Source organism: Artemia sp. Qi Xiang Cuo, chromosome 1 (assembly GCF_049724085.1).
Source record: "Artemia sp. Qi Xiang Cuo chromosome 1, ASM4972408v1, whole genome shotgun sequence".
Taxonomy (NCBI): domain Eukaryota; kingdom Metazoa; phylum Arthropoda; class Branchiopoda; order Anostraca; family Artemiidae; genus Artemia; species Artemia sp. Qi Xiang Cuo.
The window spans coordinates 98,473,845-98,493,511 of NC_142794.1; the positions used below are offsets into that span (position 1 = coordinate 98,473,845).

A 19,667-nucleotide genomic window follows, 5' to 3' on the forward strand; every position below is an offset into this window, starting at 1 on the left:
ATTGAATACTTTCTAGCAATGTCTCTTGTAAGCGTCAAATCTATTAAGTATCTGAGCTTATTCTTTGTATTGTTGATGCAAGCATCCCATTCCTTAATTACCCGTGAGGCATTCTTAACCATCGCAATACCTTTACGCAAATATCTTTTCGCAAAAAATTCGCAAATCTCGTAAACTAAAGAAGTAATTACCCTTTTCAAAAACATTAGTCCTTCTATTAATGAACCCATGAAACGAAACCAGTCTTATAGCATCACACAATCTCGCTCCTAGTTCCAAAAATGGAATGCAGGTAGGATTCGTATTAATATGTTTAAAAACATATTATTAAAGTATTAAAAAAAAAACAACCTACTACTAAACTTAGAGATTAATGACCACTGATTTAACCTAAAAAATATTCAAATACTAATAACCAATCAATATATAATCTTTACTCTTTGAAAGAGTATAATGACCAGTAGAATAGAATATCTATCAGAAAAACCTGTTTGGTACGGGGGGGCCATGGCAAAATGGTAGTTCCTACTCTACTGAGGTCGAGCCTATTAGGTATCCATTTTAAATAATAAGTAGCGCAATAGCGCTGTCTAAGTAAAGAAAGATGTGGGCACAATGTAATTTTTTTCTGACCAAGGCACTTCGTGTAGGAAGAGTTGTCATAGAAATTTCGAAAGGAACTCATTCGATTGGAAATTGAAAGTCTTACTGCACTTTCCAAAAGTCAAAAGTGATTGAAGGGCAGCCAGACCCTCCCATCCCCATAATTTCTCTAAACACGTCTAATCAAAATTTTGAGATAGCCATTTTGTTCAGCATAGTTGAAAGGTCCAGTAATTATGTATTTGGAGACGAACCCCCTTCCCCGTGTTCCTTAGGGCATGGACAATAAATTACACTAGTCCATTATTAACACATAGGCCTAAATTTTTTATGGAAGGGGTTGTCGTATAAATTTTGGGGGAGGGGGTTCATTGGAAGTCATAAGTTCTAGTGCTCTTTTTAAGAGTAAAAAGTAATCGGAGGGCAACTAGCCTTCCCTGACGTCCTCTTTTCCACAAATACATCAAATTAAAATTTTGAAAGAGCCATTTTATTCAAAAAGTCCTAAGACCTTATAACATGTCCTTCGGGGCTGATACAAAACCAAGAGCCTGGGGGCAAGGGTCATAAGTTATACCTGGGAGAATATAGGGTTTTTATTGAAGGGATCTATTTCAGGCAGGATGATTTTTGAGTGTCTCTACTCCTTCTGTAAACTACTCTAAGGCGTAGTCTACATCTGTTATAATCTACGGAAGCAATAAATCTTTCTGTAATTTCGGTTTGAGTCTGATTTTCTTTTAAGATTAAATGCATAATAATTAAATATATTATTGTTTAAATAAATTGACCCCTTTGCCAGGAATCCTTGTCGTTAAATTTATCCCAAAATAAACTTATTCCTACGATAAATATCCTGAAACATATTCCCTGTCACCAGACCACTACTGCTATTTTAGCTTCTTCCCCCCCCTGGAAAATTTTCTGTCGGCACCATTGGTTCTGAGAGACGACAAAAAAAAAAATAATTATACATTGGAGCCTTATAGGCAACGGTAGAATGTTAGTTATGACAAGTAAATCGTTGGGATAGAATTTAGATTTAAGCCCTGCTATTTTCATAATGGATGTAAATGAACTTAAGGTTGTGAGTTTAAACATATTCTCTGTCACCAAACCACCACTACTATTTTCGCGTCTGCCCCCCCTCTGGAAAATTTTCTGCCTGCTCCCTTGGCTCTGAGGGAAGACAATAAAAGAATAAATTATACATTGAAGCCTTATAGACAACGGTAGAATGTTAGTTATGATAAATGAATTGTTGGGATAGAATTTATATTTTAAGCTATATTTTGATATCCACTCAGGATATCCGATCTGCCGTAGTTTTAAGCCCAACTATTTTCATAATGGATGTAAATGAACTTACGGTTGTGAGTTTAAAGCTGTTAAAAATGAACAACAATCTCCAAAACTGTTGGACTTTCCGGGTCTTCTTTGCTACCCAACCAGCATCTAAAAAATGTTGGGTGAAGCTTTCTTATTTTTACTTTCAAACAGTTCGTGGTAACGAACTGTAAGTAAGGAGCGACCCGGCTCAATGGTAACCGAAACTCTAGAAAACGGGATTTTGATATCAGGAGATACATCGAAAGAATCAGATTTTAATGCTGATTTCAAATATATAAGTTTCATCAAGTTAAGTCCTACAATCTACCTGAGAAAATTTGGCGGATTTTCGAAAAAAGGGGGAAAGACCCCATAAAAGTTATTGAACCCTAATGAAAATCACACCTTCATATTCAGCGTATCAGAGAACCCTACTGTAGAGGTTTTAAGCTCCTGTCTACAAAAATGTGGAATTTTGCATTTTTTGCCAGAAGAAAGATCACGGATGCGGGTTTATTTGTTTTTTTGTTGTTTTTTTCCCCAGGGGTGATCGTATCGACCCAGTGGTCCTAGAATATCGTGGGAGGGCTCATTGGAACGAAAATTAAAAGTTCTAGTGCCCTTTTTAAGTGACAAAAAAATAGAGGGCAACTAGGCCCTCTCCCACGCTCATTTTTTCCCTAAAGTCACCCGATCAAAATTTTGATATAACCATTTTGTTCAGTATGGTCGAAAATATTATAACTATGTCTTTTAGGATGACTTAATCCCCCGAAGTCCTCGGGGGGGAGAGCTGAAAGTTACGAACTTTACCCAATGTTAACATATAGTATTGGTTATTGAGAAGTATACAGACGTTTTCAGGGGGGATCATTTCTGGTAGTGGGGGTGGGGGGGATGGTCAGGGTTATATGGGAGGATCTTTCCATGAAGGAAATATTTTATGAGGGAAGGGACATTGCTATGAAGGGGACGCCGGATTTCCCAGCATTTAAAAAAAAAAAGATCAGAAATTAAATAAAAAAAACAAGTTTTTCAACTGAAAGTAAGCAGCAACATCAAAACTTAAAACGAACAGAAAATATTACATATATAATTGGGTTCACCACTTAGTCAATATCTCGCTCTTTAAGCCAAAGATTTTTTAGTACTTTCATAACAGCTATTTATTCTAATTAACGGCCTTTGTGATTAAGCGGTAATTTTTAAAGAATTGGAACAAAATTCGAACTTTAGCTTAAAGAGCAAGGTATTGACTAGGGGGCGAACCCCCTAATGTATGCATTAAAAATATATGAATATAGAAGTTCGTTACGTAAGTTAATTCGTAAGTTACGTATATTTATTACTAATAAAAACGTTCGTAAATAAAATTAAACAAGTTTCGAGAAAGCCATTTAACCAAATAAAAGTAAAATTAATATGCAATTTTTTTTTTGATTATTCATGTAGGCCTACGGTGATCCAAAATAAAAACCTGCATCAATTCAAAAACGTTCAAAAATTAAATTAAAAAAAAACAAGTTTTTTTAACTGAAAGTAAGGAACGACGTTAAAACTTAAAACGAACAGAAATTATTACGTATATGAAAGGGGCTGTCCCCTCTTCAACGCCTCGCTCTTTACGCTAAAGTTTGACTTTCTCATAACTCTTTTTTTTTAATAAAAAACTTTAGCGTAAAGAGCGAGGCGGTGAGGAGGGGACAGCCCCTTTCATATACGGAATAATTTCTGTTCGTTTTAAGTTTTAACGTCGTTCCTTACTTTCAGTTAAAAAAATTTGTTTTTTATTTAATATTGCAATGAACCATACGTTCAAATGGATGTAAGTGCCCTTTTTTAGTAGTAAATCACCGCCCATACTTATGTTTTTGGCAATTTTGATTCGGTATTCTTTAATTGTTCGTTAGTTTTGATATGCTTGGTATTACTCTGTGTTTGATATACAATCTATTAAATGAAAAACAATAAAAGCTTTATGTTTGATTCTTTTTTTTTTTGCACTACAAAATTTGTTCATCACTGCTTTTAACAGAGTAAATATTAATTAACTCAATAAGTGTGTAATATACACGGGACAGGGACGTATTCAATAGGCGTGGGGCCCGATTAGATTTTTTTCGGGGCTCAGTCTATACGAAATATTTAAATAAAATATACCTGTATAGTATTTTACGTACGTAAAGTAGTTCACTTGTGTTGTGCAAAGTCTCTCGAGTGTTGGACTATCCTGATTAAACTAAAATAATTTGACATGAACTTTTACAGGCATCAGTTTTCTATATTATAACGTATATATTATACAGTAATAAGGAAACGGACAATTATCATATAACAATACGAACTTAAAATAAATATATTTCTAATTATTTGAATAACTCATAATTCGTCCCTTATCGTCAAAACAATTTGCTTTAAATTTCAATTTTTTGTTCATTTTGATGGTAGCGCGGGGCCCTTTTAAATGCGGGGCCGACTGGGTCCAATCGCTTCAATCACCCTTTACCCGACCCTGAATATACATTCCTAATTTGCTGTTATAGTTAACGGCACGTCCCTGTACCAGGCTTAGCAAACATCCACAATGCCTGGCACAGTTCTGCTACGCTTAGTACATTTCCGCCACGCTTGGTGCACTTCAGCTACGGTTGACACCATGGGCGCCCATAAACTGAATTCCAGGGGGGGGCAAACTTCGTCTAACTGCTACTTTTAATGCTATATAATAAAAATCTCAGAACAAAAATATAAAAATAAGGCAGCATCATTCAGCCAGGGGGGGGGAAGAGTCCCCCCTGCCCCCCCCCCCCATGTGGGCGCCTATGGTTGACACGGTTCTATCACGCTTTGCAAGCACCACCCGGTGCACACAATTTTGTAGAGTAAATACCCCCTTGCTTAGGATTTTGTTTTTATTGTAGGTAGTCCAGAAAATAAATCTACTACCTAAATTACCTTAATACTGTTCTAAAATGTGGGAAACACACGTCCAAGAAAAGCAAAGCTCAGATTGCCATCCCCTTAATAGCCTGTCTTACGCTGTTAACTAGGGATTTCTCACTCCAGGAACTATATTTAAACTTTAGTTTTTGGGGGTTTAGGGAGGAAAAGGTACCTAGGTTAGGTTACATATTTAATATATGCTATGCTTTACTGGATTTTAGAGTAGTACCGTTACTTTCATTTAGGGGTGACATTTGTGGGGAAGGGAACCTAGTTGCTGTCCTAAATTTTACAAATTACCATTTTTTATCTTCATAAAAAAACTTGCCCTCTCACCCCTATTTTTTAAATTAGCACCTGTGTCAGTATTGTAACAAACCTCTTATTGAATTGGCGTAGTCTGCATAATGACCTCATTCCATGTTATAGCCTAGTACATGTATTGTCATTTCCTTTTTCGAGCAGTTTTAAAACCACTTCCGAAATGCGTTGTTGTTGCGGGTATTGTCAAGTTGTACCTAGAGGGTCCCTGCGCGGATGTTAAAAGCAAGAGGCCCAACTTCTAGTCAGACAGGTGTGCTTAAATGAGGAAGTGTCTAGTGTTTATGGAAACATTCCTCTGAATTGGTCCAAGGGAAATAGTGAGTAAAGTTCAATCCGGGAAACATGTTTCGCCGTAGTCTTAATGTCGAGTGCATTGGAAAACAAATTGAATGAAAATCACTGGATACATCATTGTGATTACTCCTAATAGCTGTGACATTGTGGCAAAATATAACAACTCCTTTTCAGCGCTGGCGTTTCGAGAGACCTTTTTCATTGTGATAACCCAAGGTGTATAATTGTAACATAAAAGGGGCGAGAAATAATTTATGAGAATATTTGTGTTGGTGTTTGACATGCGGAGCATATGCTCCCTAAATGGTCCAAAGTCTTGTGACAAATAATGGACTCGTGTATGAAAGGGGTTACTTCAACTACATTTTGTGAGTAATGGCTCAAGGATAACAAATTGTCAAAACCGCGAGCTGAATATCTGACAAACTCTTCAATACTTTTCAAGGAAAGAACTGGCCTTTTTTTAGCCTACATTATAGGCTATGTATGTACATAAACAATTATAATAATATATAGGTTGTGTTACGCCATTAATGATATTGCGGATAAGGGCTTTGGGTGAAGCTAATGACTTTCCTCAAAGTTTCTTGCACAATAATTGTCGCGGCGCATATTAATTAAGCGGTAAATCTGCTATTTTCTTAGTGAATTGAATGAAGCAGTTTTTGCTTATTGTTCTTTAGTGGTGAAAACAAAAAAGTGAATAAAGTGTTTTTATTGAAACTTATGGAAAAATTGTACTGCGACAGATATGGATGTATTTTTGGGTAGGGTTAAGAGATGGAAGGTATCCCTATTTCATACTAAGGAGTCGACAATGGATCCTCTTGAATGGTAGGTTATTTCTGCATAATTCGATCAGGTCCTTCCAGGGATAATCTTGCCCCCCCCAGAATTTTTTGGCGCCCTCATTTGTTTTTTTCTCTTTTTTTTACTCTTTTTAAAATAAATTCGTCTATTTGGTTAATTATTGGTGCCCTTGTCACATTCCCCGCCCCCTAAGATTTTGCTCTAGATCCACCTTTGGGTGCTTCACATGAAGTTCCCACCCTGTATTTTTTCATGTTTTTTCTATGCTGGTAAAATTCTAGACGGGATGTTCAGTAGCCTAGCAAATAGAGTTGATTTTTCTGTCTAACACAGAAATCAGATAGTCTAGGAAAAAAACAAAACGTCCTCTTCAGCTCTCTTTCTAAATAGGCTAGCTTACGTTAATGACAACCGTTGCGTTTGTGGCCCTACCCCCTAATATGCCGGGGCGGATCAAGGACTTTTTTAGGGGGGGGGGAAAAGATTGATCCGATAAACTTGCGTTAGGAGCAAGTTTAATTAGCGCAATCTTGCGCTAATTAAGTAAATTACACAACTTAAGACTACGTTAGGGGGGGGGGTGCCCCCCTCGAACCTCCCATGGATCCTCCACTGCTAATATGACCAGATATATGCTAGCCCTAGGCTTTATTTAAAAATCAATAAAAATAAACACTATAGGCTTATAGATTTTTTTCTTTTTTAATTTGTGATGTGGAGAATATTTCCATTAATCATATTTTTGGTATGATTGCATTCGATGCCCTCGTCTGAAGGAAGCACTGTAATAAAAGAAACTTATATTTAACATCCTGCGCAAATCACGCCTCAGAAGTCACGAATCATGCAAGTGAGCTATTGAGTTTTATCCCGACTATCTTGAGCGTAACATTGTAGATGAATGCTTACATTTGGAGCCCTTCTTAATACCCTTACCTACTTAATACCCCCAACGTGCAAATACTTGATTCTCAAATTATTATCCCAAGTGATGTTCTTTTGCGATAAAATAAAAAATCGTCGTCATAAAGACTGTTTTCTTAAGAAAAATTGACCCTCGCCCTATGGTATGAATACGGAGCGGCAAAAACGCTTGGACGTAATAACGTCAAAGCTTTAAATCCGGCCCTGGGTGCAACTTAACCCTTAGCCCTCGTGCAACTCAAACATCGTTTAGCTCAATTCCTACTTAACTGAGCCTCCGTTTAACTGAACCCCCTTTCAACTCCACCCCTTTAAACTCGAACCCCGTGCAACTGAACCCTCGCTTAACTGAAGCCTCGTACAACTCAACCTCGTTTAACTGAAATCTAGAGCAACTCAACATCTATTTAACTGAACCCTCGTGCCACTCAACCTCTGTACAAACCTGATTTTTTAATAATAGATGGTATCTAATGTCATATCACCACTAAAATTAATTATGGATCAAATTCTTGATAATTTCATTTCTTCTTTGTGTTCCTTTTCTTTCTTTGAACGACGGTTCAGTTAAATGGGGTTGAGTTGCACAGGGGTCGAGTTAAACTGAGTTGGATGAGGATTCACTGACATGGGTTCATTTGTCCGAGGGCTCAGTTGCACGCAAACTCTTGATTATATCTAACCTTAGTAACATTCAATGTTTACCCTGGCTCCATCGGGGGGGGGGGGGCATTTGTCTTGACAGGGAAAATAAATTTCGGAAAGACACTTAATTGGGTAATTAAGCAGCTGTTTTATTGCAATGTTTCTCTCATAGAAGGAATCTTGTGGGAAAATTGCCAAAAGAAATAGGCTGTGCCATCTGATTTTTCATTTGATGCCCTTTCCAAATATGATAACTGCTGTCATGATTGCAATCGATCCACCCACCCTACCCTCCCCTGAAAGGGGTGCATAAAACCAGAGGATATATACAAAAAAAAGTTAATTACGACATAGTTCATATCACCAAATACGACTAGGCCACTAAAAAAAATCAACTTATAGGCTAAGGCTACATCTGGCCCCATTAGGGGGGGGGGGTCAGGGTAAGGAAACCATTATGACAGATTTTCTTCTCTTATCCGATTCTCCTTTCCCTTCTCCTATTTCTTCTCCTGATAAATCGTTTGTAACCTTCACTGCAATTTATACAGTTCGGAGCATGAACTTTCAAAAATTGTCCCAGAATCTAAGCTAGCTTGTGATTGTTGAGAGCATCTCTTCACTTTCCTACCAAATACACTGACCTTTGGAGATTTTAGTCTAACTGTTTAAAAAAAAATATAGTGAAACTTAAGAATTTTGCACAGCACAAATAAAGACCAGAGAAAGTCTATTAAGTTTCACAGAACGAATATAACGTCCAAATTAGATTCCGGTCAGTGTATTTAAGTTTCTACATTCGGGAAAGATACCATGGTTCGGTAGTTGTATTCAAGCTCCTCTCTTTACCATTCCCCCTAGAGAGCAGTCATGGTTAAGTTGCAGTTTAGTTGCTTTTTTCTAGGCCTAGTCTGAAAATTTGAGCAGGGCATGAACTTTTTTTCTTGTAGAACAGTAAATTTTTGCCAATTGATAAATGAAAAACAGAAGCTGAAGTCGCAAGGCATATAAAAAATAATTTTAGGGACCCAGTTTTTGACCAACAACTGCTTTTTATATTTGATTCCCTTGATTTACAGACTTACGGCTGTAAGTTTAAAACTAATCAGGAGCCAAAAGTTTTTTTTTGTCAATTTCCGAGCCCTTAACAGCCCCCCCCCCATCCAGATATACTTCTCTTAATTGAGGCAGCAATTCTTGAAAAATTCAAGCCGGGCAAATAAAAAAACAAAAAAAAACAGTAACTTTTGGGCTATGTATTTGGGGTCTTTAGCCCAATATAAAAATTATGGTAGTGGTGCATTATGCGGGCATCGCTATATACTGTATCAAAGAAACCAGTCACGATACCCGTCAAACTGCTATTTCATTAGCAGACAACGGGTGAATTGCTAGATACAGTGATGTCAAACTGGGTACTTGTGCAGTGATGGGTATTGGTGCATTATGCGGGCATCGCTATCAACTATATCAAAGAAACCAGTCACGAAACCCGTCAAACTGCTATTTCATTAACAGACAACGGGTGAATTGCTAGATACAGTGATGTCAAACTGGGTACTTGTGCATTGATGGGTATTGGTGCATTATGCGGGCATCGCTATATACTGTATCAAAGAAACCAGTCACGAAACCCGTCAAACTGCTATTTCATTAGCAGACAACGGGTGAATTGCTAGATACAGTGATGTCAAACTGGGTACTTGTGCATTGATGGGTATTGGTGCATTATGCGGGCATCGCTATATACTATATCAAAGAAACCAGTCACGATACCCGTCAAACTGCTATTTCATTCGCAGACAACGGGTGATTTGCTAGATAAATTGATGGCAAAGCGTGATTTATCAATATTTAAACGATTGTTTTTTGGGGTTTAGGAGGGAGAAAGGTAGGCTACCTAGGTTAGATTACATATTTAATATATTCTATGCTTTACCCTCACCACCCCCTCCCCCCTAACGTGCAAATATATAGGCCAGATTTGTTTCTAAACTATTATATATTCATCCTATTTTATTTCATTAGCATTAACCAAACTTGACTTCTTCTCGGTGCCCGCATAATGCACCAGTACCAAAATGATTTTTGGCCCTTTTAACTGCCCCATTTTAATTGAGAAAATTTTTGTTTTCAATTTTTAATGAGCATTTGGTTCCTAAAGGCCAAAGAACTCGAGGAAACAAGTTTCAAGCCAATCAGAAAAGATGACGGTTTTTGGGGGCCCATGCCCCCAAACAAAAATTATTTTTAGATATGAGGACCCCTTTGGTCCAGGAACTTACCGTCTTAAGATTCCAGCCGTTCAAAACAAAAAGAGCTTTTTGGTGTTTTGTCAGGCTCTGATATGGAGAATCAGTAGTTCTTTTTTCTATTTTGTTCTGTGTTTTGGCCTAGTTAGCCAAAGGACTTTCGAAAAAAATGAATAGGTTTCGATGTTACCGCGGCGACATAGACGCTAAAGCGATTCCCGCGCTGGTTCCTCTTGACTAAATGTTTGTATGTTGTAAGCTTCACATTTACCAAGAACAAATGTTTTTTAGTCCGTTTCTGGACCCCCTATAGCAGGATTCTCTTGGTCGAACCATGGTTCCTAAAATCTACAAGTTTTTTCTTCTTTGGCATTGGGTATTGGTACTTTTTGTTATAAGGGCTTTGGACAAAATCTTTACAAAAAAAGAAAAGTTTGGAGAACCTTACTAGCCAGCAAAACAGAAAAAAGGTTCAAATCTGGGCGAAATTCCATTCTTGTAACTCTGAAAGATCAGGACAAGAAAAGCTGCCGGGTTTTTACAGTCATGTACTTGGGCCACGACACTTGTGGCACCTAGTGGCTTACGGAAAGTTCTACTGAATGTGAAACACCATATACGGATTTTAAGGAAAACTTCCAACAGTCAACGAATTCTAAAAAGAAGCTATTGGAGACAACGCTCCTGATAACCATTTTGAGTGGGGTCGAATCTGGCTGAGCTTACCAAATAGTCAGCGACACCAGGATCGGAACTCCTGCCCTCATTGATACAGGATGGCAAGATTGATACAGAAAGTTCTGGCCTTGCCTTCCCAAGGCCAGAACAAAATTTGCACTTTACTGAAAAATACAAATGAATGTGCATTGTCAGTTTAATATACATATACTGATATTTAGTAATCAAAATGTTAATATTATTAGATTTATTAAAGTTATAAAAGTAAAAACATTTATATTTTTAGTTTTGGGTTTCATTTATTTATCGATGCTGATTTGTGGTAGTTTCACGCTTGGTAGATTATTTGATTTTATTTTTGCTCATTTTTTTTGTTTAATGGAGTTCTTTAATTTTCGTTGAAAAACTTATTTTGTGGAAAAAGTTTTTTTTAATTAATTTCTGTTTGTTTTATATTGGCATAGTCTTTTCAGGGAAAAAGAAAATAATACTTTAATTCTTTTCGTTTTTTAAGACTTTATAGTTTGGCCTTCTATTTGTATGCTGGAGAAAAATTTTCAGCAATTTTTAACAACATACGCCCTTTTAAAAATCTGGACACAAAAAGCACTATTTAATTTAGTTTCATACCTCCTCTAGTTGACCTGAAATGGAAAACTTGATACCATTCGCAAAAAGATCTGTTTACTTTCGTTGACAGCTTGGATACACTTACGCTATTTTGATTTGGTTAAATTTTAAGAGCAGAAGTAGCCCCGAAAATTTGAACATAATACCCTCAGTCGTTCTTGGGATACTGCTGAGATTCCTTATTGGGAATTAGCATTATCACAGGGCATTTTGATTTAATCTTAATGCAACATTTAGTTTTTATACATAATGGGCAAATGGGAGGGTGTGCGTGGGAGGCTGGGAGTGTAAGGGGGATTAGTTGCCCTTCAATCACTTTCAACTATTAAAAAGGGCATCAGCCCTTTCTATTTTCAATCGAATTAGCCCTTTTCGAAGTTCCCATGACAACTCCTTCGATGCAAAGTGCCCTGGTCCAAACAACAACAAAAAATATCACTAATCACTTTCGTCTATTAAAAAGGGTACTAGCCCTTTGAATTTCAAATCGAATGGGCCTTTTTTCAAGTTTCTACAACAAAGATTTTAATAAAAACCTTATATGCCCCCAGGGCATAAGTTTCTACGACAACGTAGAAACGTAGAATTCAAAGGGCACTAGCCCTTTGAATTTCCAATCGAATGAGCCTGTTTTTAAGTTTCTACTACAACGCCTTCTATAAAAACCTTATACGCCCCCAGGGCATAACTTACAATCCTTGCACTGAGGGCTCTGAGGGGGTTATCATCCTAAAAGACAAAATTTCCAGAACTTTCAACTACGTTGAACAAAATGGATATCTCAAAATTTTATGGTTGTGGGGGAGTATCCTCCTCAAAAACTTATTTTCTATCTGGAAAACAACTACGCTGAACAAAATGGCTATCATACCCCCCAGGGCATAACTTACAACCCTTGCACTGAGGGGGTTATATCCTAAAAGACAAAATTTCCAGAACTTTCAACTACGTTGAACAAAATGAATAACTCAAAATTTTAATTCGATGTGTTCGGGAAAATGGTGGGCGTGAGAGGGGCGTTAGTCGCTATCCAATCACTTTCAACTATTAAAAAAGGCACCCTTTCAATTTCCAACTGAATGAGCCCTTTTGAAGTTTGTACGACAACGCTTTCAATAAAAACTTTATATGCCCCCACGGCATAACTTAAAGCCCGGGCCATTAGGGCTGTGGGGGGGGGTATTTTAATCCTGAAAGACATAATTTCCAAAACTTTCAACTACGCGGAATAACATGGTCATCTAATAATTTTGATTGGATGTGTTTGGGAAAAGGTGGGTGAGAGAGGGAGTTTAGTTGCCCTCAAACCACTTTTGACTATTAAAAAGGGCAGTAGCCCTTTGAATTTTCAATCAAATGAGTCCCTTTTCAAGTTTCTACGACAAAGAGTTCAATAAAAACCTTATATGCCCCCGGGGCATAACTTATAATCCATGCCCTGAGGGTTGTGGGGGAGTGTCCTCCTCAAAAAGATATTTTCTATCTGGAAATCAACTACGCTGAACCAAATGATTATCTCAAAATTTTTATTGGATGTGTTTGGGGGAAGGATGGGTGTGTGTGTGGGGGGGGTTATTTGCCCTCCAATCAATTTCGAATATTAAAAAGTGTACTAGCCGTTTGAATTTCCAGTCGAATGAGCTTTTATTGAAGTTTCTACGACAACGCCTTCTTTAAAAACCTTATACACCCCCAGGGCATAACTTAAAACCCTTGCCCTGAGGGTTGTGGGGGAGTGTCCTCCTCAAAAACATATTTTCTGTCTGGAAATCAACTACGCTGAAAAAAATGGCTATTTCAAAATTTTTATTGGATGTGTTTGGGGGAATCAAGGGCGTGGGGGGGGGCTTGTTACCCTCCAATCACTTTCGACTATTAAAAAGGGTAGGCCTACTAGCCCTATAAATTTCCAATCGAATGAGCCTGTTTTGAAGTTTCTACAACAATGCCTTTTATAAAAACTTTATATGCCTCTAGGCAGTAGCTTAAAACCCTTGCCCTGAGGGTAGTGGGGGAGTGACCTCCTCCAAAACATATTTTCTATCTGGAAATCAAGTACGCTGAACAAAATGGCTATCTCACTATTTTGATTGGATGTGTTTGGGGGAATGAGGGGCGTGTGGGGGGGCTAGTTGCCCTCCAATCACTTTCGACTATCAAAAAGGGTACTAGCCCTTTGAGTTTCCAATCAAATGAGCCTGTTTTGAAGTTTCTACGACAACGCCTTCTATAAATACCTTATATGTCCCCAGGCCATAACTTAAAACCCTTGCCCTGAGGGTTGTGAGGGAGTGTCCTCCGCAAAAACATATTTTCTGTCTGGAAATCAACTACCCGGAACAAAATGACTATCTCAAAATTTTTATTGGATGTGTTTGGGTGAATGATAGGTGTGGGGGGGGGGCTAGTTGCCCTACAATCACTTTCGACTATTAAAAAGCGCACTAGCCCTTTGAATTTCTTGTCGAATGAGCTTTTATTGAAGTTTCTACGACAACGCCTTCTTTAAAAACCTTATACACCCCCAGGGCATAACTTAAAACCCTTGCCCTGAGGGATGTGGGGGAGTGTCCTCCTCAAAAACATATTTTCTATCTGGAAATCAACTACGCCAAAAAAATGGCTATCTCAAAATTTTTATTGGATGTGTTTGGAGGAATCAAGGGCGTGGAAGGGGGGGGGGGGCTTGTTGCCCTCCAATCACTTTCGACTATTAAAAAGGGTAGGCCTACTAGCCCTATAAATTTCCAATCGAATGAGCCTGTTTTGAAGTTTCTACGACAACGCCTTCTATAAAAACCTTATATGCCCCCAGGGCATAACTTAAAACCCTTGCCCTGGGGGTTGTGAGGGAGTGTCCTCCTCAAAAAGATATTTTCTATCTGGAAATCAACTACGCTGAACAAAATGGATATCTCAAAATTTTGATTGGATGTGTTTGGGGGAATTATGGGCTGGGGGGGCTAGTTGCCCTCCAATCACTTTCGACTATTAAAAAGGGCACTAGCCCTTTGAATTTCCAATCGAATGAGCTTTTTTTGAAGTTTCTACGACAACTCCTTCTATAAAAATCTTATATGCCCCCAGGGCATAACTTAAAACCCTTGCCCTGAGGGTTTTGGGGCAGTGACCTCCTCAAAAATAAATTTTCTATCTGAAAATCAACTACGCTGAACAAAGTGGCTATCTCAAAATTTTTAGTGAATGTAGTTGGGGGAATGATGGGCGTGGGGGGAATAGTTGCCCTCCAATCACTTTCGACTATTAAAAAGGGCACTAGCCCTTTGAATTTCCAATCGAATGAGCCTGTTTTGAAGTTTCTGCAACAACACCTTCTATAAAAACCTTATTTGCCCTGAGGGTTGTGGGGGAGTGTCCTCCTCAGAAACATATTTTCTATCTGGAAATCAACTACGCTGAACAAAATGGCTATCTCAAAATTTTGATTGGATGTGTTTGGGGGAATGATGGGCATGGGGTGCCCGGGTATAAAGAACCAATAAACAACACATTGTGCTCACATCGTTCTTTACATAGGCAGCGCTAGCGCGCTGCCTATGATATTGCATAAAAACAATTTTCACAAGGTTTTATAGAAACAAAAAAGTAGCAAGTGAATCCTCAATCTCCGGCAAACGCAAATTAGGTAGGGTACTGGAATTTAGGTAGGCATTTTGGTAGTCTTGTATAACGTTATAACCCTCTTTCCTATAATTAAAATATCTATATGCTTTAATTTTAATAAATGCTACAGAAACAAGGTTTCTAAGTCGCTGACTATTTGGTTTTTAACGGGTATCAGGGCTGTGACTCGGTAAGCTCAGCCAGAGTTGACCCAGGTCAAAATGGGTGTTAGCCGTCAAAAGTTTTCCGTAGAAAACCCCTAGATGACGTTTCAGATTCAGGAGAACTTTCCGCAAGCCACTAGATGCCTCAAAAGTCTCGTGGCCCAAGTATATGACCGCAAAACCCTTGCAGTTTTTTTCTTTCCTTTTTCTTCACAGTTACAAGATTTTAATTTCACCCAGTTTGAAACTTTTTTTTTTCTCTTTCGCTGGCTAGTAAGGTTCTTCAAACTTATCTTTTTTTGTAAAGATTTTGTCCAAAGCCCTTAGAACAAAAAGTGCCAATACCCAATAGACGAAAAAAGTTGCAGATTAGATCGTATCAAAATCTGGGTATGACGACGGGTTGACATCGAATTGAGAATTAGAAATCTTAGCAGGATTCTCTGGTGAATTGAGGTAGATATTATAAGAAAAAGGAAAGAATGAACATGACATTTTTCAATAGAATTCCGGTTTCCCGTAGACATTCCGTAAATGTGTTCTTTTGTCCGTAGACAGGCATCAAATTCCGTGATATACGGAAAAAATAGTGAAGGTTTTAATGGGGGTTAGGGAGGAACTTACTCCAGGCTTCGAACTTTTAGGGGCACAAAATTTCAAATACATAATCTAGTGCTTAGAATCATTGTGTGATTTTTGAAATTTTATTTATATCAAAATAATCAATTAATTAATAAAACAAAAATAAATAAACAAAATTAAATAATAAGAATAATTGAATTTAGATAATAATTAATAAAAATAAATTATTGATTAATTAATAAATTGAAAATAATTTTGTTAATAAATGATAATTGCGTTAAAATTTGGCATGAAAATTGTTTGGGAATGGCGGGGGGAGCTAATCCATATTTTGCCGCAGGCGTAAGATAGGCCAGAACCGCCACTAGGAAAAATCCGTAGAAGTGAAAACACTGACCTGGAGAAATCTAAGGTAAAAACACAGGAAGCGTCGGATGATTTGCCCCCAACCACGCACAGCACTCCCGGCTGAGGGCAGAGAGTCAAGAGATCGGTGCTTGCGCTACGCAGATTATTTCATGGGTGCTTAAAGTCTGTGTGTTGTTCAAAGTTATTCAGTTATTCATTTGAGTTACCTCAAATTAAAAGTTATTCAAACATCTTGTGTTCGATTGGGCCTGGGAATAAAGTAATCAGATATTTTTTAATCTTTAAAATTGAGGAGTTCGACTTGTAGCTAATTGTCATGACTTACGGATAACAGTAGAAGGAAACATGGTAATCTGATGAATAGAAACGTGCTGCGTCATATAAAGTGTCCATTTTACTTTTGGAAGTATATATATATATATATATATATATACATACATATGTTCCGCAGTAGATTCATTGTTAAAATGTATAAAAAGTAGCGTTTAATGAAATTTTATAAATAGAAGCCTTATAGAATTATCTGATGAAGCCATAAACATAAACAAGTAAAAGAACGAGGAGTTATCTTCCAACTCTCTTCCAACATGTGTTCATCTCAGGGTGCCATCTGTGCCGCACAGCTCTGCCATGCGTGATAAAGTAATAGCCACGTTTGTCACAGTTCCACAATGCTAATTATCTTTCGCCCTGTCTGGCATGTACCATCTGGTTTACTTGATCTCTGAAAGTTGTCATCTCCTCCTAAAAGACATGCTTTCAGCAACTTGATAAACTCATCACATATTCAAACTGGCTTTTCTAAAGAAAAGCTTAACCCCAAATGAATTATTTTCAATCTATTTCAAGGGCTTACATTCTTTTTCTTTTTTCTAAAAAATAATACATTGTTTTTCAGGGGGAGAGGGTTTATGACTTCAAAAACGAATTTACAAGGGTAAGAAATGATTCAAGTTTCTTAGGAGATACAATCTCTTTACCTGATTTTTTTCAACCAGTTTAAAAGTCAAAGAAATATTTTTTTTCTTTTTTTTCAGGGGTGGGGTGTTCAAGGCTAGAGCCTCAAAAGTGAGTACATTGCTCGTTTTCTCATACCACGTTGTCAAATAAAGTAGCATATAAGTCATAAATACCAAAAATGCGCATGCAGAGAACTTGGATGTCAGAACCAAGGGGAATAACTTTCAGAAATCATGTACACCATTTGGTGCGTGCCAGGTGTGGGAAAAGTGTGCCAAGTGGGATAGAAATGTTTCAGGCAAGGCGGATCCAGCTAAGGCATAACTTTGTCAAGCATGGCGGAATTGTGCCAAACATGGCTGTGCTGAGCAAAACATGGTAAATAACTAGACGAGGTACAAGGTATGATGGACTAGGTAACAAGAAGTACCCTTATGACAAGAAGAGGCTTAAAATGGCCGGTGTTTGCCAAACCGTGACAAACCGTGAACAAAGACGTGACATTAACGATCCTAGTAATTTGGGAGAGCATTTTACGCAGTTATTCAGTTTAGTTTACTATTTGTCTGTTAAATAAACGCCATGCATCATAAAAATAGTTGGAGAACTTGTATTATAGTGTAAAAACCGAATCAATATCAAACTTTTCTTTGTTTTTGATTACAAGATTAGCCTATATAATGAGCAATGCTAAACATAGCTAAATGAACGGTACTTGTGTCTTATATAGCCATCACACTCAATTTCTGTCGAGAAGTGAAGTTTAGTTAATGCTAATGAAATAAAACAAAACATGAGGACAATATAAAACTTTACTGCAAAATTATGAAAACTACAACAAAGAATTATGGAAGCGGGCCGCCCAGACCGCATTATATTAATTACGTAAACTAAACTAACCTAACCAAAATACCAACTAACTATATAATTAAAATATAGCTACAATTTAGTTTCCCACCGAGCCGAAGTTGATATTGTCTGGTTCAAAGACCTTGAAAACCGGTTATTGTCTCATGTTCGTGATACAAAATCTTGAGTAGTGGCTATAAGATAAAAGCACCGAATGAACGATCGATTAAGGGACAATGAATTAAAATTGCCAAAACGATTGATATGGGTGGTCGTTTGCTCATCTGTTTCTTTACTCTGCAAGCCATGACGAACTAAATAAGTTTTATACATCAAATGCAGTACGTTAACAAATTTTTAAAAATTAAGTAATTGTAATAGCAATAGCCAGTCGAGAGAGAAATTGCGCCAGAGAGAATTTGGGATACAGTAATCCAACAAAGACGGTACTTCACATTCTATCTTGCAATTTTATTTGAACAAAGACGGTACTTGCATTCTATGTTGCGATTAAATGAAAAAAAAAATTTTTTTTTTAACTGAAAGTAAGGAGCGACATAAAAACTGAAAACGAACAGGAATTATTCCGTATATGATAGGGGCTGTCCCCTCCTCAACGCCTCACTCTTCTAAAGTTTTTTTATTGTTATAAAAAATAGAGTTGTGAGAAAGAGTCAAACTTTAAAGTAAAGAGCGAGGCGTTGAGGAAAACTTAACATAGGCGCTATAACAGAACAGTGCTGAATTTTTTTCATAAAAGAGCATCTTGTGTTTTGTGTTAGTTGTATGCTTTAAGTAAAGTGCTAGTTTTTAGAAGTCTACACATATCAGTAAATACCACGAATATTTGAGCTAGTTTTGTAGATATTATATTGTGAGTCAATGAAGCAATAATTTTTGTTTGTTTTAAGTTTCAACTTTGCTTCTTACTGACATCAGAAAAATTAGTTTATGTCTTAGATTAATGTCATGGTTGTCATAATAGCTGCAAACTAGTAAAGAACAAACCACAGGCCATAGTAACCAAAAGCTTAGAAACAATTTTTGGGAAAAAACTGTCTATTGAAAAAAAAATGCTATTTTGCACTGACTTAGGAATTTTGACTTGTAGAAATTAATTACGAATTTCGGTACTTATCGATTAGCTGGAACACACGCGAGGAGGGAAGTTTGGTTAATGTTAATGAAATAAAACAAAATACAATGAAAATATAATATATAGTGTGTTTTTGTCCTTCTTTTTCTTCTTTTTTTCTTTTTGTTTTCTTTAGTGATTACTCCGTCTACTGTACCTTTTGTACCTTTTTTTGACGGGCAATAAATGAATAATAATAATAATAGATAAGAAACAAATTTGGGCTATATATTTGCACATTCGGGGGGTGGGGGAAAAGCATAGCATATATTAAATAAGTAACCTTACCTAACCTAGGTACCTTTTTTTGCCCCTTCAACCACAAAAAACTAAAGATTAAATATTTTTCACGGAGTGAGGAATAAATCACTAGGCAGAAGAAACCTGCTTCTCATTAGGATCATTGAGATTCTATATGCGCTTCTTGTCGCCTGTGTTCCAGCTAACCGGTAAGCATCCAAATTTCTTAGAGATTTTCAGAAAGACCCTAAACCCTCTCGATAATGGCTTCAAGCCAAACTGAAAAGTAAAGCACTGGAATGGTCTTGGTTT

General features: G+C 37.2%; 1 protein-coding gene across 4 annotated transcripts in view; it reads left to right on the forward strand.

The window, feature by feature from the left end:
• The window catches only part of LOC148956978 (uncharacterized), a 307,801-nt gene extending 290,491 nt beyond the window's left edge, over positions 1-17,310 (forward strand). For all 4 annotated transcript variants that reach the window (XM_089097082.1, XM_089097088.1, XM_089097102.1 and 1 more), the window contains exon 5: positions 17,209-17,310. In XM_089097082.1, the coding sequence (XP_088953208.1) occupies positions 17,209-17,281 (73 nt within the window). In that variant the 3' untranslated portion in view covers positions 17,282-17,310. The remainder of the gene's footprint in view (positions 1-17,208) is intronic.
• The last annotated feature ends 2,357 nt before the right edge of the window (positions 17,311-19,667 follow it).